At 30.8% G+C, this 21,698-nt stretch overlaps 1 protein-coding gene across 1 annotated transcript in view; it reads right to left on the bottom strand.

The window, feature by feature from the left end:
* Positions 1-19,318, bottom strand: part of LOC145329750 (uncharacterized) — a 114,173-nt gene extending 94,855 nt beyond the window's left edge. The window contains exons 1-7 of the mRNA XM_080174130.1: positions 19,248-19,318; positions 18,707-18,823; positions 11,614-11,670; positions 10,947-11,058; positions 10,283-10,328; positions 7,603-7,723; positions 1,475-1,549 (exon numbers count right to left, since the gene is read on the bottom strand). Of these exons, the coding sequence (XP_080030256.1) occupies positions 1,475-1,549; positions 7,603-7,723; positions 10,283-10,328; positions 10,947-11,058; positions 11,614-11,654 (395 nt within the window). The 5' untranslated portion in view covers positions 11,655-11,670; positions 18,707-18,823; positions 19,248-19,318. The remainder of the gene's footprint in view (positions 1-1,474; positions 1,550-7,602; positions 7,724-10,282; positions 10,329-10,946; positions 11,059-11,613; positions 11,671-18,706; positions 18,824-19,247) is intronic.
* Between the last annotated feature and the right edge of the window lie 2,380 nt (positions 19,319-21,698).

Below are 21,698 nucleotides of genomic sequence, written 5' to 3'. Positions count from 1 at the left end.
TAACAAAACAGGTAATAATTTAATATTTATTTCCATGCTTTTTCAGTATGGCTGAGAACCAGTTCAATCCAGCGGATGCTAATCGGTTTCGAAACCAAACTGGAATAGTTATTTCTCGCATCGTATTATAAACGGCTTTCCGCGGATATAGAATGTACAGTTATAAGATTAAAACTAGTTTTTTTAGCCCCGAGGTGCCGAAGGCACGGGCTAAAAAAATGTTTTTAATCTTATAATTGTAAATACATTTCTATATTCGTAAGAAGCGGTTTATAATACGATGCTAGACATAGTTTTTTCGTATTGATGAGAACCGGTTCCTGTTCACCGGATTCGAATGAATACGAGAAAATTCTTTACTGTGTCGAATTTAAAAAAAAAATTTAAATATGTTTTACATATGAGTGTATACAAATTTAAAGTAGCAATTTAAACAAAATTATGAAAATTCTAAAAGGAATATAAAATAAACATAGCACCCCACAGGTTGAAAGAAATAGCAAATGTAGAAATATGAAAACTCTTAGCAGGAAATATATTGTTACTCCTTATATATTGCAGGAGGGCATTTAAAAAACAGGTAATGCTTTTTAGGACTTCTATTTTTGAGATCAGTTAAAGATAAGATTAAGTAATTATCGGTGGTTTCTAGCGAGCAGAGAAAATAAAATGAGTTAAATAGTGTTCAATTATAAAGGTACAAGATAGCCTCTTAGTGTTAGGGCACCACATGGTAAGGGCTTGTATTCTTAAGGCATATAGAAAAAAAACTATATCCCCCTTCCTTTATTATAAACTAGCGGCTTCGGGAGGGGGGGTATTTTTCATTTTTTTTTTGGGGGGGGGTTGTGGGTGTCCCCCCCCCCCAAGAAAATAGTTATAAACCTTCCCGGGAACTATGAGAAGCCACCCTGTAAAGGAGAACCCAATCGGTTCAGTGGTTAGCGAGATCCTTTGCTACAGACAAACAAACAGACAAACAAACACACAAACAAACACACAAACAAACACACAAACAAACACACAAACAAACACACAAACAAGCACACAAACAAACACACAAACAAACACACAAACAAACAGACAGACATCGTTCTACTTTGTATTATAGATGTGTTAAATAAAGAAGAGGAGGGGTTTCGGTGCTTGCTAGGAACTTAAATTCACTTAATTATCTTTTTTTAAAAATAAATAGTCAGGGATCTAAAGGGATGAGGCAATGGCCGAAAAATGTATGTATATGCATCATCGAATATAATACATAAATTTACCCCCTCTTTACATTACAATTAGGGTTAAAACGTTTGGACACTCAACTTAATGCACTGAAATTCAATAAAAGTCTCCAAAATTCTTAAGTCCACGAATAAGAAACCTTTAGGAAATAAACGTCCAATGTCCCCTTTCTTCCAGATGATAATAATGCACATACAAAAATATATTACTGAAATAAAGTTTCACTACTAAGGCTTACCTAAGGAAGAAGACAGCTATAGAACTTGTGACAGCAATAATTATCAGTGCCGAGGAGTGCCGTAGCTTTGTCATCCTAAAAGGTTAATAGTTATTTCTCGCATCGTATTATAAACGGCTTTCCGCGGATATAGAATGTACAATTATAAGTTTGAAATCAGTTTTTTTAGCCCCGAGGTGCCGAAGGCACGGTCCAAAAAAAACTGGTTTTAATCCTATGATTGTACATTTTTATATTCGTAGAAAGCTGGATATAATACGATGCTAGACATAGTTTTTTTTCGTATGAATGAGAACCGGTTCCTATCCACCAGATTCGAATGAATAAGAGAAAATATATTCTTTTCATTAGTTTATAATTTTTGATTTAGGGTGTGTAGTGTATGTCCTTCTAAAATTTTAAATTTAGACATGCTAGTATAGGGGGGAGGTTTCTTTCTAGGGACGAATTATCTCGGGGAGGTGTTGGGACCGTGCCGCAAAAAAAGATATAAACCTTCCCAAGACCTATGAGAAGCTTCACTGTAAAGCAGAATCATATCGTATCAGTGGTTAGCGATTCATCAGTACACACACACGCACAGATCCTGTTACTTTATTATAACGATATTTAGATTTTGTGTTTGTTTTTTAACATCGCATTTTTAATACATCAATATTTGTATGTTTTTCCGAATTTAAAAGTTTTTAAGCTTTGCCTTTTTTGAACAATGTGTCTTTGTGTCTTTTCTGTTATACATTAGCTTTAAGTTCATGAAGTTTTTTATCCTTGATTTCAGGGAAATGTCTATACCGTTTTGAGTTTAGAATTAGGGCAAATGAGTATATTACAACCTCTCTGTTGCAATATGTGGTGTGTTTTCACATCCACACAAATAGAAACAGTGTCATAGATATTTAGATTAAATTGCTTATGGTATTGCCATGGGAATCTTTAGATCAGGAGTCAGAACTATGAATAAAATCAAAAATTGATTAGGGAAAATTTTAATTAATTTGGCATATTCTGAATAATCTAAATTTTTAACGAATAGCTCTTGTTGTTAATTTATGCTTTATATGTTATATATAATAGAAATATCCTGTGACAGTTAGATTCAAATTAGAAAAATTGCAATAAATGCCAGAAAGTCAGTAGCACCTGATTTGATAGTTTTTTTAACATAATTATTAATCCTAAAAAATTTTTGAATGGTAATCACAAGGACGATAAGTACAGTTTCTAAGCAAAGCAACTCTATAACCAAACATAATAACATAATATTTGTTTGCCGACTATCAGTCATGTTAAAAGAAACTATGACTGTGTAATTATTCATTATTTATTATAATGTCTACTTTTACAAAAAAAAAATTGCTACCTTTATTTGTTAAAATTTGCTAAAATTAGACATAATAGTCTTTATTTTTTAGCTTACAGTAGTGCACTTGTGTTAGAAAGGTCTTACATCATTGATCTTATTTCTTACACAGCTTCAGTTTTGATTTATGTGATTGTAAGTGTTGTTAATTTGTTGCCCTACTTTGTTTGCAGCGAATATTATCTATAATAAACATGTATGATTATACCCTGGTAGTTGATGCATACAGAAATTGGAAGTGAGAATATTTTGGTTATTTTTATCCTTGCTAAGCTTTGCGTACTGTATATGTCTGTATTAAGAATTAATACACAAGCTGAAGCTACTCTATTATTACACACCCTGACCTAGAGTTTTGGCAGGTGTTCATCTAAGACCACACTCATATTTAAAATGAACATACACGAGAGAATGTATGATTATAACTGTTTGACAAGAATGATCCTATCTCCCTTCCATCCACTGCTTTATCAAAAACTAGCGGCTTCGCCCCTAGCCTCTAGAGGCTTTGCCCCAAGAGGTATAATTACATCTTCTATTACTTACCCAGCAGAACGGATCGCAAATTTCCGCACCTACCCAGCAGGAAAACATTTTCTCGGTTAAATAACGAATTCGCAAAATTCGTAAAAAAAAAAAGGGTGAGAATTTTTTTTTGTTTTTGGGGGGGTTGGGGGTGTCCCACCCCCCCAAAAAAATCTTAAAACCTCCGCAGGACCAATATGTATATACCCTGAAGAGTAGAATCCGATCAGTTCAGTGGTTACTGAGATCTTAAGCTTCAGACGGATGGACGGACGGACGGACGGACAGACATCAAGCTACTTTGTATTATAGATAGATATCAAAATCCAATATATGCAAAGAATAAAAATTAAAGGAATTAACTCAAAATTATGAATTAGTAAGTTTTTTTTATGTCTGAAGCTAAAGATTAAGTACAATGCTAGTCTGAACGAGTTGTATTTTTCAGGAAAGCTTTTTAAATGTCTTTGGGTGGTTTAAGGCTATTTTCTTACTTCCCTATCCTCATATAGAATCTTAGGGACATATCTAGAGAAACTATTATTATAAAAATCTTGAATCTTTGAATACTGTGCATTCCAATAATAGAATGAGGACAAATTTTAAACTGAAAGGTTCATCAAATATTAATTCTTGTCTTCCTAACAATACAGTTAAATAACATGCACAGACAGACAAACAGACGGATAACAGTTCACAGACAAATGGACAGAATACTTTGCACTGACATATAGACAAACAGATAGACTACATTGCACAGATAAGTAGACAAATAGACAGACTACATTGCATAGACAAACGGACAGACTACAAACACCATTGCACAGACAGACTACAAACAGCATTGCACAGACAGATAGACAGACGGACAGACTACATTGTATATACATATAGACAAACAGACAACTTTTATTGCACATATAGATAGACAAACGGACAGACTACATTGCACAGACAGAAAGACAGACGGACAGACTAAATTGCACAGACGGATAGACAAATGGACAGACTACATTGCACAGACAGATAGACAAACAGACAGACTACATTGCACAGACAGATAGACAGCCGCACAGACTACATTGCACATACAGTTATACAAACAGACAGATATACAAACAGAGAGACTACATTGCACAGACAGATAGACAAATGGACATACTACATTTCAAAGACAGAAAGACAAATGGACAGACTTTAGTGAACAGACAGATAGACAGACGGACAGACTACATTCCAAAGATAGATAGACAAACGGACAGTCTATATTGCTCAGACAGATAGACAAACAGACAGACTAGATTGCACAGACAGTGAGACAAATAGACAGACTACATTGCACAGACAGATAGACAGACAGACAGACTACATTGAATGACAGATAGACAAACAGACAGATTACATTGCACAGATAGTGTATCGGCAAGGAAGCTGTCCTTGTGTCCTTTGTGTCGTATACTATTGTGAAAAGTCCTATACCCATTAATCCTTACTTCGGAGATGGTGATGACGACATTTCCTTACTCCCAGAGAAATAAAAAGTGCGGCATTGCTAGTAAGGTGCGCGTTGAACTCTGTTGAGCGCATTTTCTTTTGTTGATCAGAGAATGCATGCGATATGAGATGTATGTTGACTGTTGTTGAAAGAATCATATGTGTATGCTAAAACTCACCTGTAAGACTGTCCTGCTTGCACGGATTGTGACCAGGTAACAATTTATTACATGCGTGATGAATATAGGGCTTAAATTGCAAAGTATCTTTATTTGGCAGATAAAAAGCAAATTATTCCTTTTGTTTTGTTAAAGACCAATCCTACCTATGTAATATGTTAATTATATTGTATTACGCTTAACAACCTTTTCATATTTGTTAAATAATATATGATCTTATTACGCTTTATTGATTTTTAATTATCGCAATTATATGTATTATTTTATCGCATGTATTTTATTTTTTTTTAGATGAAACAGTTTTCATTCTTTGAATAAAAGAATTCGTAAACTACTGAGTCATTCTCTCCGTCGGACAGTGCTAGGGTGATTTTTCTGTCGCCAGTATAGACTGAAATAAAATATCTTGATTTCGGTCATATGCCGAAACAGATAGATAGACAAACAGAGAGACTACATTGCACAGATAGATAAACAAACAGACAGACTACATAGAACAGACAGATAAACAAACAAACAGACTGCTTTGCACAGAAAGATTATTATAAAGTAAGAATAAAAATAGTTAAATAAACATTATATTTCAAAGAGTAGATACAGTGTATCTTGACTTGTTAACCAACTATTTTAAAACTTGTATTCATCAATCTCAGTGTGTTTGTTTGTGTATGTGAGTGTATTCGAGTGTGTGTGTTTTAATTTAATTTATATCCAAATGAGGGACTTTATAGTGGTCATTCTATTTTGTGGTCTAGTTTATCCAAATAGTTCATATATTAAACTATAAACCGTTCTTTTATACAGGGTGTCTCATATAAATATTTCTTTTTAGTAGCAAAGAAACGCTTTATTTGTTTTGTCTGTTTTTCTGTCCTTAAAAAAAAGCTACCAAAACTTTCATGCATTGTGTAGTTAATGCTTAGACTATAGATTTGATTCTGCAAGTAAAAAAACAGTTTAAAAGATTTAAAATGTTTCATTTACCGAAAAATTATACCCTTTTTAGTAATCAAACTTTTAAATATAAACACCCTGTAAATGGCATACATACATTTAAAGATAATTGAATTATGAAATATAATTAGGTGTATAAATGCATAAAATGATTATGAATATAGTTGTTGTGGACTAAATACATTTAAGTTGACCACAATTTCATTGATTACATTATGCACAGGGAGGGGGGGGGGGGGCATTGAAGATGATTAATGTCCCTCCACAGATTATGACGTCATACGATAGAATAGCCAATGAGAGGCCAGTATACACTATGACGTTATTAAAACATCAGGAAGATTCAAAGATCGAAATCAATTTTACCGCCGTTGCACCGTTCTTTATCATTAAAAATTACGAGAACGGTGTAAAACCTTCAATAGTTAATGTCGTTAAACACTTTTCTTATGTCAAGATAACATTAATTGTTTAATTATGAAACATAAACAATAGATAACATAATAAAAATTTACTCTATATTCTTGAGTAGCTTATGTTGTATTTGTGTCTGTATGAATGTGCGTCCATTATAATCTTGTAATCAGATGGAGGATTGGGACAACTTGAAGATTAACAACAACTTTTTAAAATTTAATTAGATAATAATTTAATTTTTGGACAAAAACTTGAATATTGGATGATATGTATTACAAGAGGAAAATTGGTTCATAATCAAATTCAAATAGATCTAAACATTTTCGAATAATCAAAATTTTGTTGTTGTTGAAATATTTATTTTGACTAGAATATACCAGTAATTCAAGTTCCTTAAAATGTTACCATTCGTTGTACTTTTTAAAATCTTGATTGGGTGACTCTCAGTGTCGTAACCTAACCAAATAATAATTTTGATAAATAGATTTAAAATTCCTAGTGTAATGAATTAAATGAAAATGGTGATTCCCTTATACTTTTATCTATCACTCTATTTTCATGTCTAATATTTGTAAATGCAATCAAAATCTAATTAGCTGAAGGATTAATACTCAAATAGGTTTATACAGACGTGGGTTTACTATTGTTAAAACTAACACGATATCTCTCTGTCAGTCTGTGTGTATCAACTGCTGGACCGATATTGTTTTAACAGTGAAAATTATCATCGAAAGATTTACTTTTTCTGAGAAAGACCTTCCCAGGAAAAATTACCCAAGAAAAAATTCACCAACCCAAAAATATATTCTTAATTTCTACAAATCTAATATTGATAGTGGAGGCCAATAGGGGCAAAACCTCTAATAAAACATAATTTCTTAAAATCTTTAAAAAATTCTAAAAACTATTTTTCCTTCATCAATTCTATAAAATTAATATAAAGCTTTTATATATTGTAAGAATATTCTATAAAACAAACTTTTTTCATCCATGATCAATGTTTCGATACTTATGAATGTTAGTTATAGTTATTTTGTAGACTGAATGGTCTTTGGTCAGGTAAATTTTTATACAAACAGCAGAGAAAATCAAGATGACTGAAGTACATTTTAATTATATAGTATTTAAGTTACGGATATTCAAACCTCCGTTGGACATACCCAAGCATAAAGTAGAAGTGTTTCATAATAAAATCTTACGTCAAGGATGAAGAAAAGTGTGTTGGCTGACTATGGACGCCAATCCGGCCGCCAACGCCGCTAACAATGTCACAGGAACTGCCGCCGTCATCATTGCTGCCCAAGCCGTGACTGCTTCCTATCCAGTGGATAATTTAGAATATTAATACAGCTAGATATATTTTAAACATATTAAGGGTAGGCTCTTCTCTCCAAATTAACTTCAATTTTAATACACAGTCTTAATATACCAACTAAAATAATTACATTAGTTGTACTTCTGTCAGTTTCCTGGATTTTGCTATGGTAAGGCAGAGAACATCAAACCTGGGGAGCTTTCCTACATAATACACTAAAAATAATCGGGGTGCTGCCACTTTTACCACTAGCAAAAATACAACCACTGTGTTTTTGACAAAAAGTGGGTGTGTTTTTGTCAATTTTGTTTTTATCTGTATTTTTGGCAATATTTTTTTATTCACTGTCAAAATTACACCTTTACTACTGTCATAAACACAGTTTAATCATCATGGACACGTTTTTCTCTTTTAAAAAGGAGTTTGAGATCCTCTGGAAGAGCTGCAAGGGAATATAAAAAATATATGGGTAGAAGAATTAGAGAGGCTTTATAAATTAAACAAGGATGACCAACATCCATAAAAGTGAAGCTCTGAAATGGAAGGACAAACGAACAGTAACACTTGTAGATTATCAGAACTGAATTAGCAGAATATTAATGCATCACTACAAATAATATTGTAAGTAAATTTGTTGCAAAACTGCAAATAGATGATACTATTTAAGGACATACTTACATTTTTGGGACTTGTTTATGGAAATGCATCGCTTATAACATGTTACCTTGTTGTAATAGGAATCAGTTTTCAAAAAATCAGAAGAATCGGATTATTTTAACGTACAAAAATTTGTTGTCGAAAAGTTAAAAATCGACATGTTTAAAATGGACATACGGACATTCTGGTATCGATTAAAGAGTTGCTTCGCTTTTTAAATTGTACCTTACTACTACAGGAATCATCATGCAAAGTTTGGAATCGATAGGACAATTCTAACATGCCTAAATTAACGAAAAACGCTATCCGTTACGGACGTACGGACGGACGGACCAACCCTAATTATAGAAAAGCTTCGCTTTTAAAAAATAACTTTCTAAATGGTTGACAGAAAGACATCGGTCCAATATAATTATTTGTAAAATAGCTTCGCTTCCAAAAATATTTTAAATGAGTTATTAAGGTATTAAATGAAGAGCTAACGCTCGATCATTTAATACCTTGGGATTTAAATATCCATTTAAGCTAAATTTTGTTTGCTTAAATAACATTCTATTGCAACAAAAAGGTGATGTTAGCAAATAATTTCTTGAATAAAATCATAAAACGTTTTTTCATTTAATTTTCATTTTTTCACTGTTGTGTTTTTATTTGACATTAAAAATAAAAATCATAAAAAATCTTCCAAATCAAAGAGAAAAAATCTTTGAATTATTGGTCAATTTAAGTTCAAAGATTTTTTTATTGTAAAAAGTTAATTTTTAAAAAATATTTTAGAAAAAAAAAACTTCTAACAAAAAAAAATTATCATAATCCAAGATGGCGTCAATACATGTAAAATAATATTTTTAAAACAAAAAATTAAAACTTGAATATCTTTTTTCACAGATTGAATTTCAAAAATCGGTCTGACAGTTTTTCCAAAGTCAGTATGATCTATCGAATGGAAAAGGTTTTAAACTGATAGAACATTTCTTTATACTAAAACATATTCTTTCTCCCGTTTTTCCCACACTTCCAAAAAATGAAATTCAATGAAAATTAAATGGTTCTCACGTTAAAAAAATTTTCTCACGGGTCCTAAAAATGAATTTAAAGGAAAATCATATGTACCATTTAAATCAAAATAAATGGTTCCCACATTCTAAAAATTTTCCCACGCTTGACATTATTGAAAAATGCTAAATAAATGGACATTTAAACAAACCAAAGATCGCGTTTTTTGCAATGGAATGAGTTATTTAAGCAAACAAAATTTAGCATAAATGGATATTTAAATCCCAAGGTATTAAATGATCGAGCATTAGCTCATCATTTAATACCGATTAATTTGGATTATAAAAAATTAAAACTTGAATATCTTTTTTCACAGATTGCATTTCAAAAATCAGTCTGACAGTTTTTCCAAAGTCAGTATGATCTATCGAATGAAAAAGGTTTGAAACTGATAGAACATTTCTTTATACTAAAACATAATTTTTCTCCCGTTTTTTCCCACACTTTCAAAAAATGAAATTCAATGAAAATTAAATGGTTCTCACGTTAAAAAAATTTTCTCACGGGTCCAAAATATGAATTTAAATGAAAATCATATGTACCATTTAAATCAAAATAAATGGTTCCCACATTCTAAAAATTTTCCCACGCTTGACATTCTTGAAAAATGCTAAATAAATGGACATTTAAACAAACCAAAGATCGCGTTTTTTGCAATGGAATGGACATTTAAACAAACCAAAGATCGCGTTTTTTGCAATGGAATGATTTTTTAAAATCAAATGATAATTTATTCTCATTAATTATAGTCTAATACCAAAGTTTGGTTAAAATGCTTGAATTAATTATAATGTTTTATGAATTAGTATTCTGTTTAATTTTAGCTATGTTTAATATTAAAATTATCCCTAGTCGGTGACTGCTTCCAAGACGGTCATGACTGCCAACTAGACCACTAGACATCAGATATATATTCAATAAGTAATTGTGGAATGGGAATCTTTAAATATTCAAGTATATGTAAAAGACTGTATGAATATATTTATTTTATTACCTTCATTGAAGCTTTGAATTGTTCAATATTTACAAATTTCTAAGGAGGTTAAAATATTTCAATGAAATCTACTGCAGCCTATTAAAGCATGAAAATACAAGAGAAAAAAATCCTAACATACCATAGGAAGTTTTACATAAATATCCTACAAGCAATTTTAGAAACTTATGTATGTACAATCCCATTTTGTATCAGATAGTTTTTAAAAGAAAAAAATCTATCAAACTTTACCGTCAATCAGTCAATCAAATATTAATTATATAAAACGACAAGTGTCTCTTATTATTATCTTAGGTCTAAAGGTACACATTGATTTGATATTTGACATGGCGATTCCCAATTTCCAATGACTATTAAATACTCAAAAAGTATACAACAAATTTTTGCCAAGATTTTGAGACAAAAATTTAGTTTAAAAAAAAATATTTATTTTCCCTTTTTTTGTGAATGTTCTTTAGTCCGTCTTATTTGGTTTTTTGGATGATGTCATCAATGTTTAATTTTTATTAAATATAATTCCTGTGATGTCCCCCATTGTCCATCTTCTTCTTATTATTTTCTGTATTCTTGTTTGTCAGCTGGGTTAGCTGGTGGGGTGAGTCCAGGCTAGCCACTCCTACCCACACACATTTCCTTTGTAGATAGATAGAAAGATTAGCTGGTGGGGTGAGTCCGGGCTAGCCGCTCCTACCCACACACATTTCCTTTGTAGATAGATAGATAGATTAGCTGGTGGGCTGTGTCCAGGCTACCCGCTCCTACCCACACACATTTCCTTGGTAGAAAATATGATTGCTGGGTACAGTCATATTTATATTTAAACCAACCCAGATAAACATGGGATTTCCGTAGTCACTCCTAAATTTTGACAATGTCGGTTGAAAAAAAAACCGTAATTATCTTACCTATTGAGAATTTGTAACCACCTCCCCCCCCCCCCCCCTACACACACAAAAAAAGGCTTGGACGTCTTTTCATTTAAAATCTTCGCTTTATATTGACTCAGCAGCTATGCATAAGCCATCAATATGCCGTAAAGCGATATTGCATAACTGTAAAAAATTATCTGGTTGTCTAAACCAGTTCTTGATATTGATATTGGCCCTTTAAGTAATTTTGTAATTTTAAGTTATTTCTTTAAAGGCTAAAGAATGGCTGCCGAGCCTGTTTAATAATGTTTATACTTACATAAATATTTTGACCAGTATATAGACAAAGTTTCCATTCATTCAGAGAAAAACAAATCTAAAAGAAACATTTTTGCTATTACTTAATATATGACTATAGTGTGGACCTGATACTTGCTCATATTGGTGAAAATCCTTTAATTGCAAGTGCTTTAGCTGATATGTACATTGTACTACATCTATCTAAACATTGTATGCAGTAGATTCTTTTCTATTCATGATCCTCTACCTTTAAAACTAGTAGCATTAAAAAAAATAAGTCATGACTGTCATAACTATTAGATTAAATGAATGGGTGGGATTTTTTTTTGTCGACGATATTATATATAAAAAGAGGTCATGTATGATATATTATATTATGAATCTTAGTTTTCTGATCTTAATTAACATTCGATACTTCAAATTTGACTTTTCTATTTAAATTGTATAACACTATGTGACTATCCTGTTGTTTTCTTCTAATAAACGGAAGTTTTAACAGATTTTTAGTTACTTCTCCTCAACATATGGATGCATATTTTCTTGTTTCGTCTAAAAACATTTCTTTGCTAATGTATTACAATGTACAGGGTCATCAGTAGACTATAAAAGTTGGAAAGATTTTTAATCAATATAATAGATTTGAAATCTGCATAAAATTTTAAGGATTTTTTATAAAATTAGTTTTTTATATAATTCTTTATTTAAAGGCGCAAATACAAATTAAGTTAAATAATTTTGAGATCTGTGATTGGTGGATTGAAAACTATCTGCGCTCTGATTGGAGAAGCTTAAGTGACGTACATCATTCAACCAATTAGAGCGTAGGTAGTTTCCAATCCAGCTATCCTATTGGTCAAAATTTATTAAATTAAATCGTATTTGCGCCTTTAAATAAAGAATTATATAAAAAACGAATTTTATAAAAAATCCTTAAAATTTTATGCAGATTTCAAATCTATTTAAAACTTTTATAGTCTAGTCATCAGATTAAATCGGCGCGGTAATAAAAAAGCAAAAAATCCACCAAAAATCAAAATATTTTATTTTCAATTGAATGCCTGGGTGAAAATACTGTGACAGGGGAGTTTTTTCGTCAATTTATTTCATTATTAAAAACGTATTCTATGTTAATTTTGTTGACACTGATATTAAAATAATCAGTTATGTTTCTAACCCCCATCACTCCTATTTGACCGGTAAAGCAAAACATATAAAATAATTCAGCTATGCACCCTGTCCATCTACCTATCAGGTATCTTGTGGTGTGTGGATCTAATAAATAAAGCTACGCACCCTGTATAATCTATCTATTTATCAGGTATCTTGTGGTGTGGATCTAATAAATAAAGCTACGCACCCTGTATAATATATCTATCTATGAGGTATCTTGTTGTGTGGATCTAATTAATAAAGCTACGCACCCTGTATAATCTATCTATCTATGAGGTATCTTGTGGTGTGGATCTAATAAATAAAGCTACGCACCCTGTATATAATCTATCTATCTATGAGGTATCTTGTGGTGTGGATCTAATAAATAAAGCTACGCACCCTGTATAATCTATCTATCTATGAGGTATCTTGTGGTGTGGATCTAATAAATATGTAAATCCAAATTTAGCCTGTTTGGGAAAATATGTACGACGCATTTTGCTCACTGTTTTCCAGGGATAGGACATTAGGCGATAAATACATATTCTTATTAATATACCAAATGAAATTATGTCTTCAATAAGAAAGAGTTTATATAATTTTCAATGTCATTTCATTATACTTTATTGCAAAATCTATCTAAGAGTTCAATATTACATTATCCTTATGTAAATCTAACAGGATGCCTGTTATCTGTGCGAATAGCTTACGAGTTAACAAGCTAACTTATAGCACAGTGAAGGTTTAACCCTTTATTTAAAAACCTAACCTTACCAACGATGTGCGAATGCGTAACATGTTTCACCACAGTCGCTGGTGACATGCAATTAAAATAAACACCATTATATTTCTACAATTGAATAAATTCAAGACAAAAAAACATCTTTTAGTAAGGTATGTCTATTTACAGAAAACAAATATCTAGGCTTTGTAAAGTAGATTTGTTAAAATATAATTTACATTTTAAAATGTTGTCAATAGCTAAAGTATATAAATAAACCATTGAAAGCCGTTTGGAAAAAATCATTAAACTTCAGTAAAAAGTAACAAACAAAATATAAATATACAATATTTATCATGTTCTTTTTCCTGAAGAATCCTTACTTTTACAACATCTTTTTTTACATTTTGTGCAATTTTAAAATATTTGGAAACAAGAAAGTTTAAATCTGTCTTTTTTATTCAATATTTCCTTGTTGTTACTAAAGATACTCTATAAGTTGTTTACATTGGTTTATAAAGGATGACAAATTCGTTAAAAAGAATGAGAACTTCTTTAAAAAAGAATGACAACTTCTTTAAAAGAGAAGTTCTAAAAAACAGATGGTACGACAAACTACCATTTACACTTTTATAGTGTCAGAACATAATTAACATAATATTTATTTTTTAAGACTAAACAAACTTGTATATATTTTTTTTTCCTTTTTCTCATCAATATTTTTTTCCTTATCTAATTATTTTTGAAAAAATGTTTTTTATACATTTTTTATTTTTTTTGGCAAATATATATTATCTGAAAACCTTCACCAACAACTTCTTAAAAAACTAATAAGGAATTACGCATTTGTACGGTCCTAGTTGACTTTGTGTTATAATTGATAATTATTCTTTTTAAACGCGAAGCTTTTCTATAATTAGGGTAGGTCCGTCCGTACGTCCGTAACGGATAGCTTTTTTCGTTAATTTGGGCATGTTAGAATTGTCCTATCGATTTCAAATTTTGCATGGTGATTCCTTTAATAGTTAGGTACGATTTAGCAACTCTAAAATCATCACCATAATGTCTGTACATTCATTTTAAACATGTTGATTTTTTTACTTTTTTAACAACAAATTTTTATGTGATCTAATCATCCGATTGATCTGATTTTTGGTATATTGATTCCTGGGACAACAAAGTATAATTTAATAAGCGAAGCAACTCTATAATCAAGTCCTAGAAATGTAAGTATGTCCATAAACATTATCCTGAATCAAGCAGTTTTTCAACACATTTTACTTACAATTTTGCTTTGACTCTTATACATTTATATTATGATTATTCAGTTCTGACACTATATAAGTGTTAATGTCCGATTGTCCTACTGATTAAGTGCTTCGCTTTTATGGATGTTGTCATCCTTGTTTAATCTATGTATTTCACCATGCTAAAGTTAAATAAATGTTATATAAATGTTACATGTAAATGTATAAACTTGTGGCAAAATTTCTAAAATATAGGATTAGGGACCTACTTACATTTTTATTACTTGATTATAGATTTGCTTTGCTCATAATATTAATGTACCTTGTTGTAAATTGTTTAGCATGTTTTAAATAAACGCACGGACTTTCTGGTAATAATTATAGAGTTTCTACTCTTTCTAAATCATTCATAACGTAGGTAGGATATTGAAAGCGTAGCACCTTTATAATCGTTACCAGAATGTCCTTACGTTCATTTTAAACATGTTGATTAATAACTTTTTTTACAGCATATTTTTATGTGATATATCGTTCAATTAATCTCATTTTTTTGAGTACTAATTCCTAGGACAACAAAGTACAATGTTATAAGCGTAGCATCTCGATAAGCATATACTAAATATGTAAGTATGTCCTTAAACAATATCATTTACTAAAATTGTGTTTCTTCTTTTATACATGAATATTCTGATATTCAATTCTGACACTCTACAAGTGTTAATATTCGTTATTCCTTAATTTTTAGAGCTTCGCTTTAAGAATTCTGTCATCCTTGTTTATCACCATTCATATTAATTTTACTTTGTCTTCATTTTAACTTCCATCTATTTCATTTTATATTGAGCCAATATTATTTTTTCTCTGTCTAAAATATTTTAATTTATCTTGTAATTTACTTGTTTTGATTTTTTTCTCCATTTCTTTTTATATTTGTATGTATATTTCTAAAAGCGAAGCTTTTCTATAATTAGGGTTGGACCGTCCGTACGTCCGTCCGAGATAGTTAGCTTTTATTCGTTAATGTTAGAATCGTCCTATCGATTTCAAACTTTGCATGGTGATTCATGTAGTAGTTAGGTACGGTTTAGAAAGCGTAGCAACTCTATAATCATTACCAGAATGTCCGTACGTCCATTTTAAACATGTTGATTTTTCTACTTTTTTAACTACAAATTTTTATGTGATCTAATTATCCGTTTGATCTGATTTTTGGTATATTGATTCCTGGGACAACGAAGAACAATATTTTTAGCGAAGCAACTCTATGATCAAGTCCGAAAGATGTAAGTATGTCCATAAACATTACCCTGTTAGCTAGTTTTTTTAAAACAAATTTACATACAATTTTGCTTCGACTCTTATACATTTATATTCTGATTATTCAGTTCAGACACTATACAAGTGTTAATGTCTGTTTGTCCTACCGTTTCAGTGCTTCGCTTTTATGGATGTTGTCATCCTTGTTTTCTCTATATATTATGTTTTTAACCTGGTATGTATTTCCTAATTCCTGGTGTATCCCTATCTCTGATTGAAAAAAAATGCATTCTCCTAAAATTTGTTCTGTGACATCACTTCCGCCCATATATTACTTTATTTCTATAACAGCAGAGAAGGTGCATCTTTAAATTTCTCAGCAAGGGGACATATTAATGTAAAATAGACCACACTGCGTTCGAAGGTGCTTTGACTATAGTGTCAGAACCAAAGGGTATAATAATCGCAATAAAGATAAATTAATAGATTGTGCTTATTTCAACAAATGAATTAATGTGTTTTAAAAAACCTGATTATCAGTCTCACAGTGCATATGAAGGTGCTTTGACTTTAGTGTCAGAACCAAAATTGGGACATAGTGCATTTCATTACCCTAGGTTAAGTAACTTCATTTCACTTTTTAATAAAATCTAAAATGGAGCCGTTTTTGAGAAAATTAGATTTGAAATTTTCAAGTTCAATTTTCACCCACTAGGAGTTATCGCGTAACCATGACAAGAAAAGCAAAGATTATTTATTTTGCTTTTTTTAAGTTCTTCATAAAACCACTCTTGAAGTGAGTTGAATCATGGCCATTTTTATCAGTTGCTTTGCTAAGGTCACGGAAATTCAGCCTTAAATAAATCATATATAGAGAGGTTTTATGACAGACTTTACAAAAGCAAAGTTGTTACAAATTTTAAATAAAAAATCTTTGTTTTTCTTGTCATAATTATGCGATAACTCCTAGTGGGTGAAAATTTAACTTGAAATTTTCAAATTTAATTTTCTCAAAAACGGCTGCATTTTAGATTTTATTGAAAAGTGAAATAAAGTTACCTAACCTAGGGTAATGAAATGCACTATGTCCCAATTTAGGTTCTGACACTAAAGTCAAAGCACCTTCATATGAACTGTGAGACTGATAATCAGGTTTTTAAACACTTCCATTCATTTGTTGCAATAAGCACAATCTATTAATTTATCTTTATTGCGATTATTATACCCTTTGTGGAAGTGATAATGTGTGAAAGTGAATGCACAGAAAAATTTGTTTCTAACACAGGCTACAACATTTTATCTGTTCAATCTTTTATCTATCCATCCCTACACCTACCCTATATAATACTTTAAACTAAACCAGCTTGATGTTTATACATATGTTTGTGTATAAGATCTCGTTAACAGCTTTGCTAATAGCTTCACAAATTTTAGAGAAACACTTCAAACAATTTTTATTATTGTTAAATATTCTTAAAATTAGAAAATCTAAGCTATTTATATGTCCTGGAAATGTTCTTTAATCTCTAAAGACATGTTTTATTTTCCTCCACCTCCTGCTAACTCTCTTTGAGTTGCCCTAGATGCCTGAAGGGGCGTAGCCGCTAGTATTAAATATAGAGTAGTGCAGTGTATGTAGATAACTTTATCTATTGGAGAAAATGCAGAAAAAAAACAAGGATAACAACATCAAGAAATGGCAACTTATCAATTCTAAAAGTAACATTAATATATAACATAAGATGCTTCATTATGCATTTGTATAACTTGATAATATATATTAACATCACTTTTTTTCCTTATTGTCCTAAGAATCATTATTCCAATAATAAGGATTATTAAATCATGGAGAAGAAGCTAAAAAATCCACCTGCTTAGCATAGATGTACAAATATATGTAAAAGTATAGATATATGATTTAGATAACTTCCTGTGAAGTGTAGAGGAACTTTCTGCTTGGCTGTGTTAATATTTACGACGCTACAGGCTGATATTCAAAGAACCAATTGAAAGACGACACAATGACCTCGGGGTGGTGACATACGGTTATTTAACCCCTTTCCCCTCTATTGTTTTACTTTAATAAAGGACGTACTAAACAAATAGAAAAGTTTTGCTTTAAAAAATCTTTCCTTTTTGCATTTTAATCTAAATCTGATATTTATGTTGAATTTATTTAAACAAAGAATATTTAATTTCTTCTGATGAAAATAAATTCTCATCATGTCCTATTGAAAAGTATAATCTCTTGCTTATTCCCTGTTAAAATATTGTGCAGTTATTATATCAACATAAGTATGCTGTCATTATGTAACAATATCATCATGTCAGCATGACCACTTTTAATATATGCCATATAATCTATCTATCAATCTATCTGTCTGTCTGTCTGTCTGTCTATCTTTCTGTCTATCTGTTTGTCATTATGTAACAATATCATGTCAGCCATGAACACTATCTATCTATCTATCTATCTATCTATCTATCTATCTATCTATCTATCTATCTATCTATCTATCTATCTATCTATCTATCTATCTATCTATCTCTCTATCTATCTATCTATCTATCTATCTATCTATCTATCTATCTATCTATCTATCTATCTATCTATCTATCTATCTATCTATCTATCTATCTATCTATCTATCTATCTATCTATCTATCTATCTATCTATCTATCTATCTATCTATCTATCTATCTATCTATCTATCTATCTATCTATCTGAGTTACCTGCTCCTATTGAATTGGCAAACTACATTTCAGTTAATTAGTTGGTGTCTAAGTTTGAAGTATCGCCCAGGTGGGTATTGTTTCTCAATCTTGATTCTGCGTACCATCTCATTTTCTCTTGCAGGTCAATATACAATACTGCTAATATTTATAATAACCAAATACAATATATCAAGGATAAAAACATTCATTCAGCGAAGCACAACAAGTAACGATAGTAGGAATACAGATCTAATATTTTAGAAGTTAGTTAGAAGGCCGAACAAAATTCTCAAATTCATAAAACTAGGGTTTTCTGGAACTATAGGGCAATACTTTTAACAGTTATAAATCTATCTCAACCATAACATTTATAAATTAGTAACTACTGCTGCTTCATAACGAAATATATTTCAAAGAAAAAAATCTTCATTATCAATCGCATCTCTTAGTGAAATGAATCAAGCAAATTTAGCTTGGTCAGTTTAGACAAATATGGCAATATTTTTATAATCTTTGTTTCCAACTATAAGTTAAACATTAACATTATTGTATACTATACCTATCATACTAAACTCCATTATATTTATATTTATTTTGCTACTCAGCCTCAACTTTAAATTTTATATGTCTGAAATATAGAATGCAAATTTAGTACTGCTATATGTTATAGATCATGTATTAACAGGTATTTAATAAGAGTTCTTTAGCTCATCGTTTTATAATCAGATTTCCACGAATATTTGAACGAAGATCATGAGATTAAAATATGTTTGTCAACCTTGAGGGGCCAAAGCTTCGGACTAACAAAACTGGGATTAATCTTATGTTTTCATTTTAATATTTAAGTAATTTGTCTGTAATACGATGATATACTTAGTTTTTTTCAGTATTGCTTAGAACCGGTTCTAATCCAGCGGATCTTAAACGGTTTAGAAGCCATGCTGGAAATTAAATTAAAGTGTTGTGGCAATTTTAAATCCAGCAACTGGTGCAAGAAAAAATATGGAACCGCAGCTAAATTATTTTACTACAAATAAAACCATAGGAGTAGAAAAAACATACAAACACAAGCAAAGTTTTAATCATATAGTCTGATTTTATTAAGCCTGAATTACCCGCGACCATAGCTCAACACGTAGGGCACACGCTCGTCCTCATGAAGGTGATAGATTCGAATCTCGGCTGAACACCGCATCATAACTATAGAAGAAAGACATGGTTCCTACGGCGGTTATGTCATAAATGGTAAGAGTAGGGAGAATGGCTCGTCCTGACGTACGTAACGACCACAAATGTATAGAGGCTCGCTTTTAAGCACTCTGTACTGAGTTTAATAAAAAACTTTTTTATTTTCTAAGAAGCAAGTCTGTAAAAATAATGATAAGATTTTTTTCAAGAAATTTTAGAGGGAGTTAGAGAATGAGAAAAAAATCTGAAGCTCAAGTCGGAAATGTGAAGTAAATCAGTGGCTTCAAACAATGGCTGACAGCACAACTGTAGATATATAATTACTTAGATGTTGCACCAGATTTTCATGTACTCTAATATCATGTTTCTCCCAGCTGGCTTAAAAAAAACGATACATTCCCTTTTCCCCATCCCCAACCCTACTACTGGTTAAACCAACTGACCAATAAATGAGGTCCATTCTTGCAATCCATATTGACGACAGATTTCCCCTGTATATCCACGTATTCTATGTATATCTATTATCATAGCACACATTTTCTTAAACAAAGAAAAATTAAGCTTTAAGATAACAATTGTAAAAATAACAGGAAATGATATTGATCAATGTTTAACTATCAAAAGCTCATATTTTTTTGATGGAATGGACCTCCTTAAAGATATTGTGAAAACTTAGGGAAAAAAACATTTATACTATAAGCCTCATGGAAATCAACCTTTTACAATTTAATAAAAACTGGATATCTAAACCTAAACCAAATGTAGAAATCATCCTTTCAAACAAATTTCTAAAGCATCAAAACTGGTTTTACTTTGAGGCTTCGTAGCAGCTGACGCATGGCTACAGATTTACTGTACAAAATTGGACCCTGAAACTTTATCATCCGTTATTTAGATGATATGGAGGCTGATCTTCATATTTGCAACCTGATCCAAATTGCAAATTACATAACAAATTTGAAAGAATAAATGTATAAATCTGAGATATATTATATATTACCATAGAGTAAAATAAAATATTGTTTTATAAACCTTAAACAAACGCATAAAATATATTAGATAATAACAATTTTTATCCGTAATGCTTCTGAATATACATAGAAGTTTTTCTCCTGAAATATAACCGGCAACAGGCTTTTGGTTCATAAAAATTACGAGAATAAAGTATTATTTGTTAATTTGTGAAAAAATAAACTAGAATAAAAAACTTTCATTTACACTATAGCTTTAATAATGAATTTAGTGCAAATAATTTTGAATATAAACTAAATTATTCCTGAACAATAAGAGAATTATATTGACTATTATCTCCCACTGTATGTAATTTTTTGTTATATTTGGCTTTTTTGATACCAAAAGTGTATATGGAATTACGCCCTATTTATCTTGAATTGTTATGAATAATACAAAAATGTTCCAATTTGCCAGTGCCTTTCACGGTAAAATGCTCCTATGATCTTTAAAAGCTGCTAGCTGCCAATCGACAAACGTATATGATATGCCAACCCGCACATCATAATTAATATGCGACAGGAGAAGCCCTATCAAGAGATAAATTTGTATTATTGAGTAATTGTTATTCCCTATAGTTTTAGACCTTTTTTTGGTTACAATATTTTGAAAATATAAAAGATACGTTAAGCCGTTTGACCGCCAGTAATGCAATACAATTGATACCAGGAACATACCCGCGAACTTCACTAGATTTGAAATTTGTTATTGTAGATTTATAAAATACTTTCTAAATAATCTCTGTTTATTTGTTTTTGAAATTGTTAATACTATATATACTTGTGATTAACAGTTGGGGAGTTGAATTCAT

This window comes from Acartia tonsa, chromosome 10 (assembly GCF_053477335.1).
Source record: "Acartia tonsa isolate MP-2025a chromosome 10, ASM5347733v1, whole genome shotgun sequence".
NCBI classification, from domain to species: Eukaryota; Metazoa; Arthropoda; class Copepoda; order Calanoida; family Acartiidae; genus Acartia; species Acartia tonsa.
The sequence above is the reverse complement of the archived record's forward strand: the minus strand, read 5'-3'. Positions and strand labels throughout refer to the sequence as shown.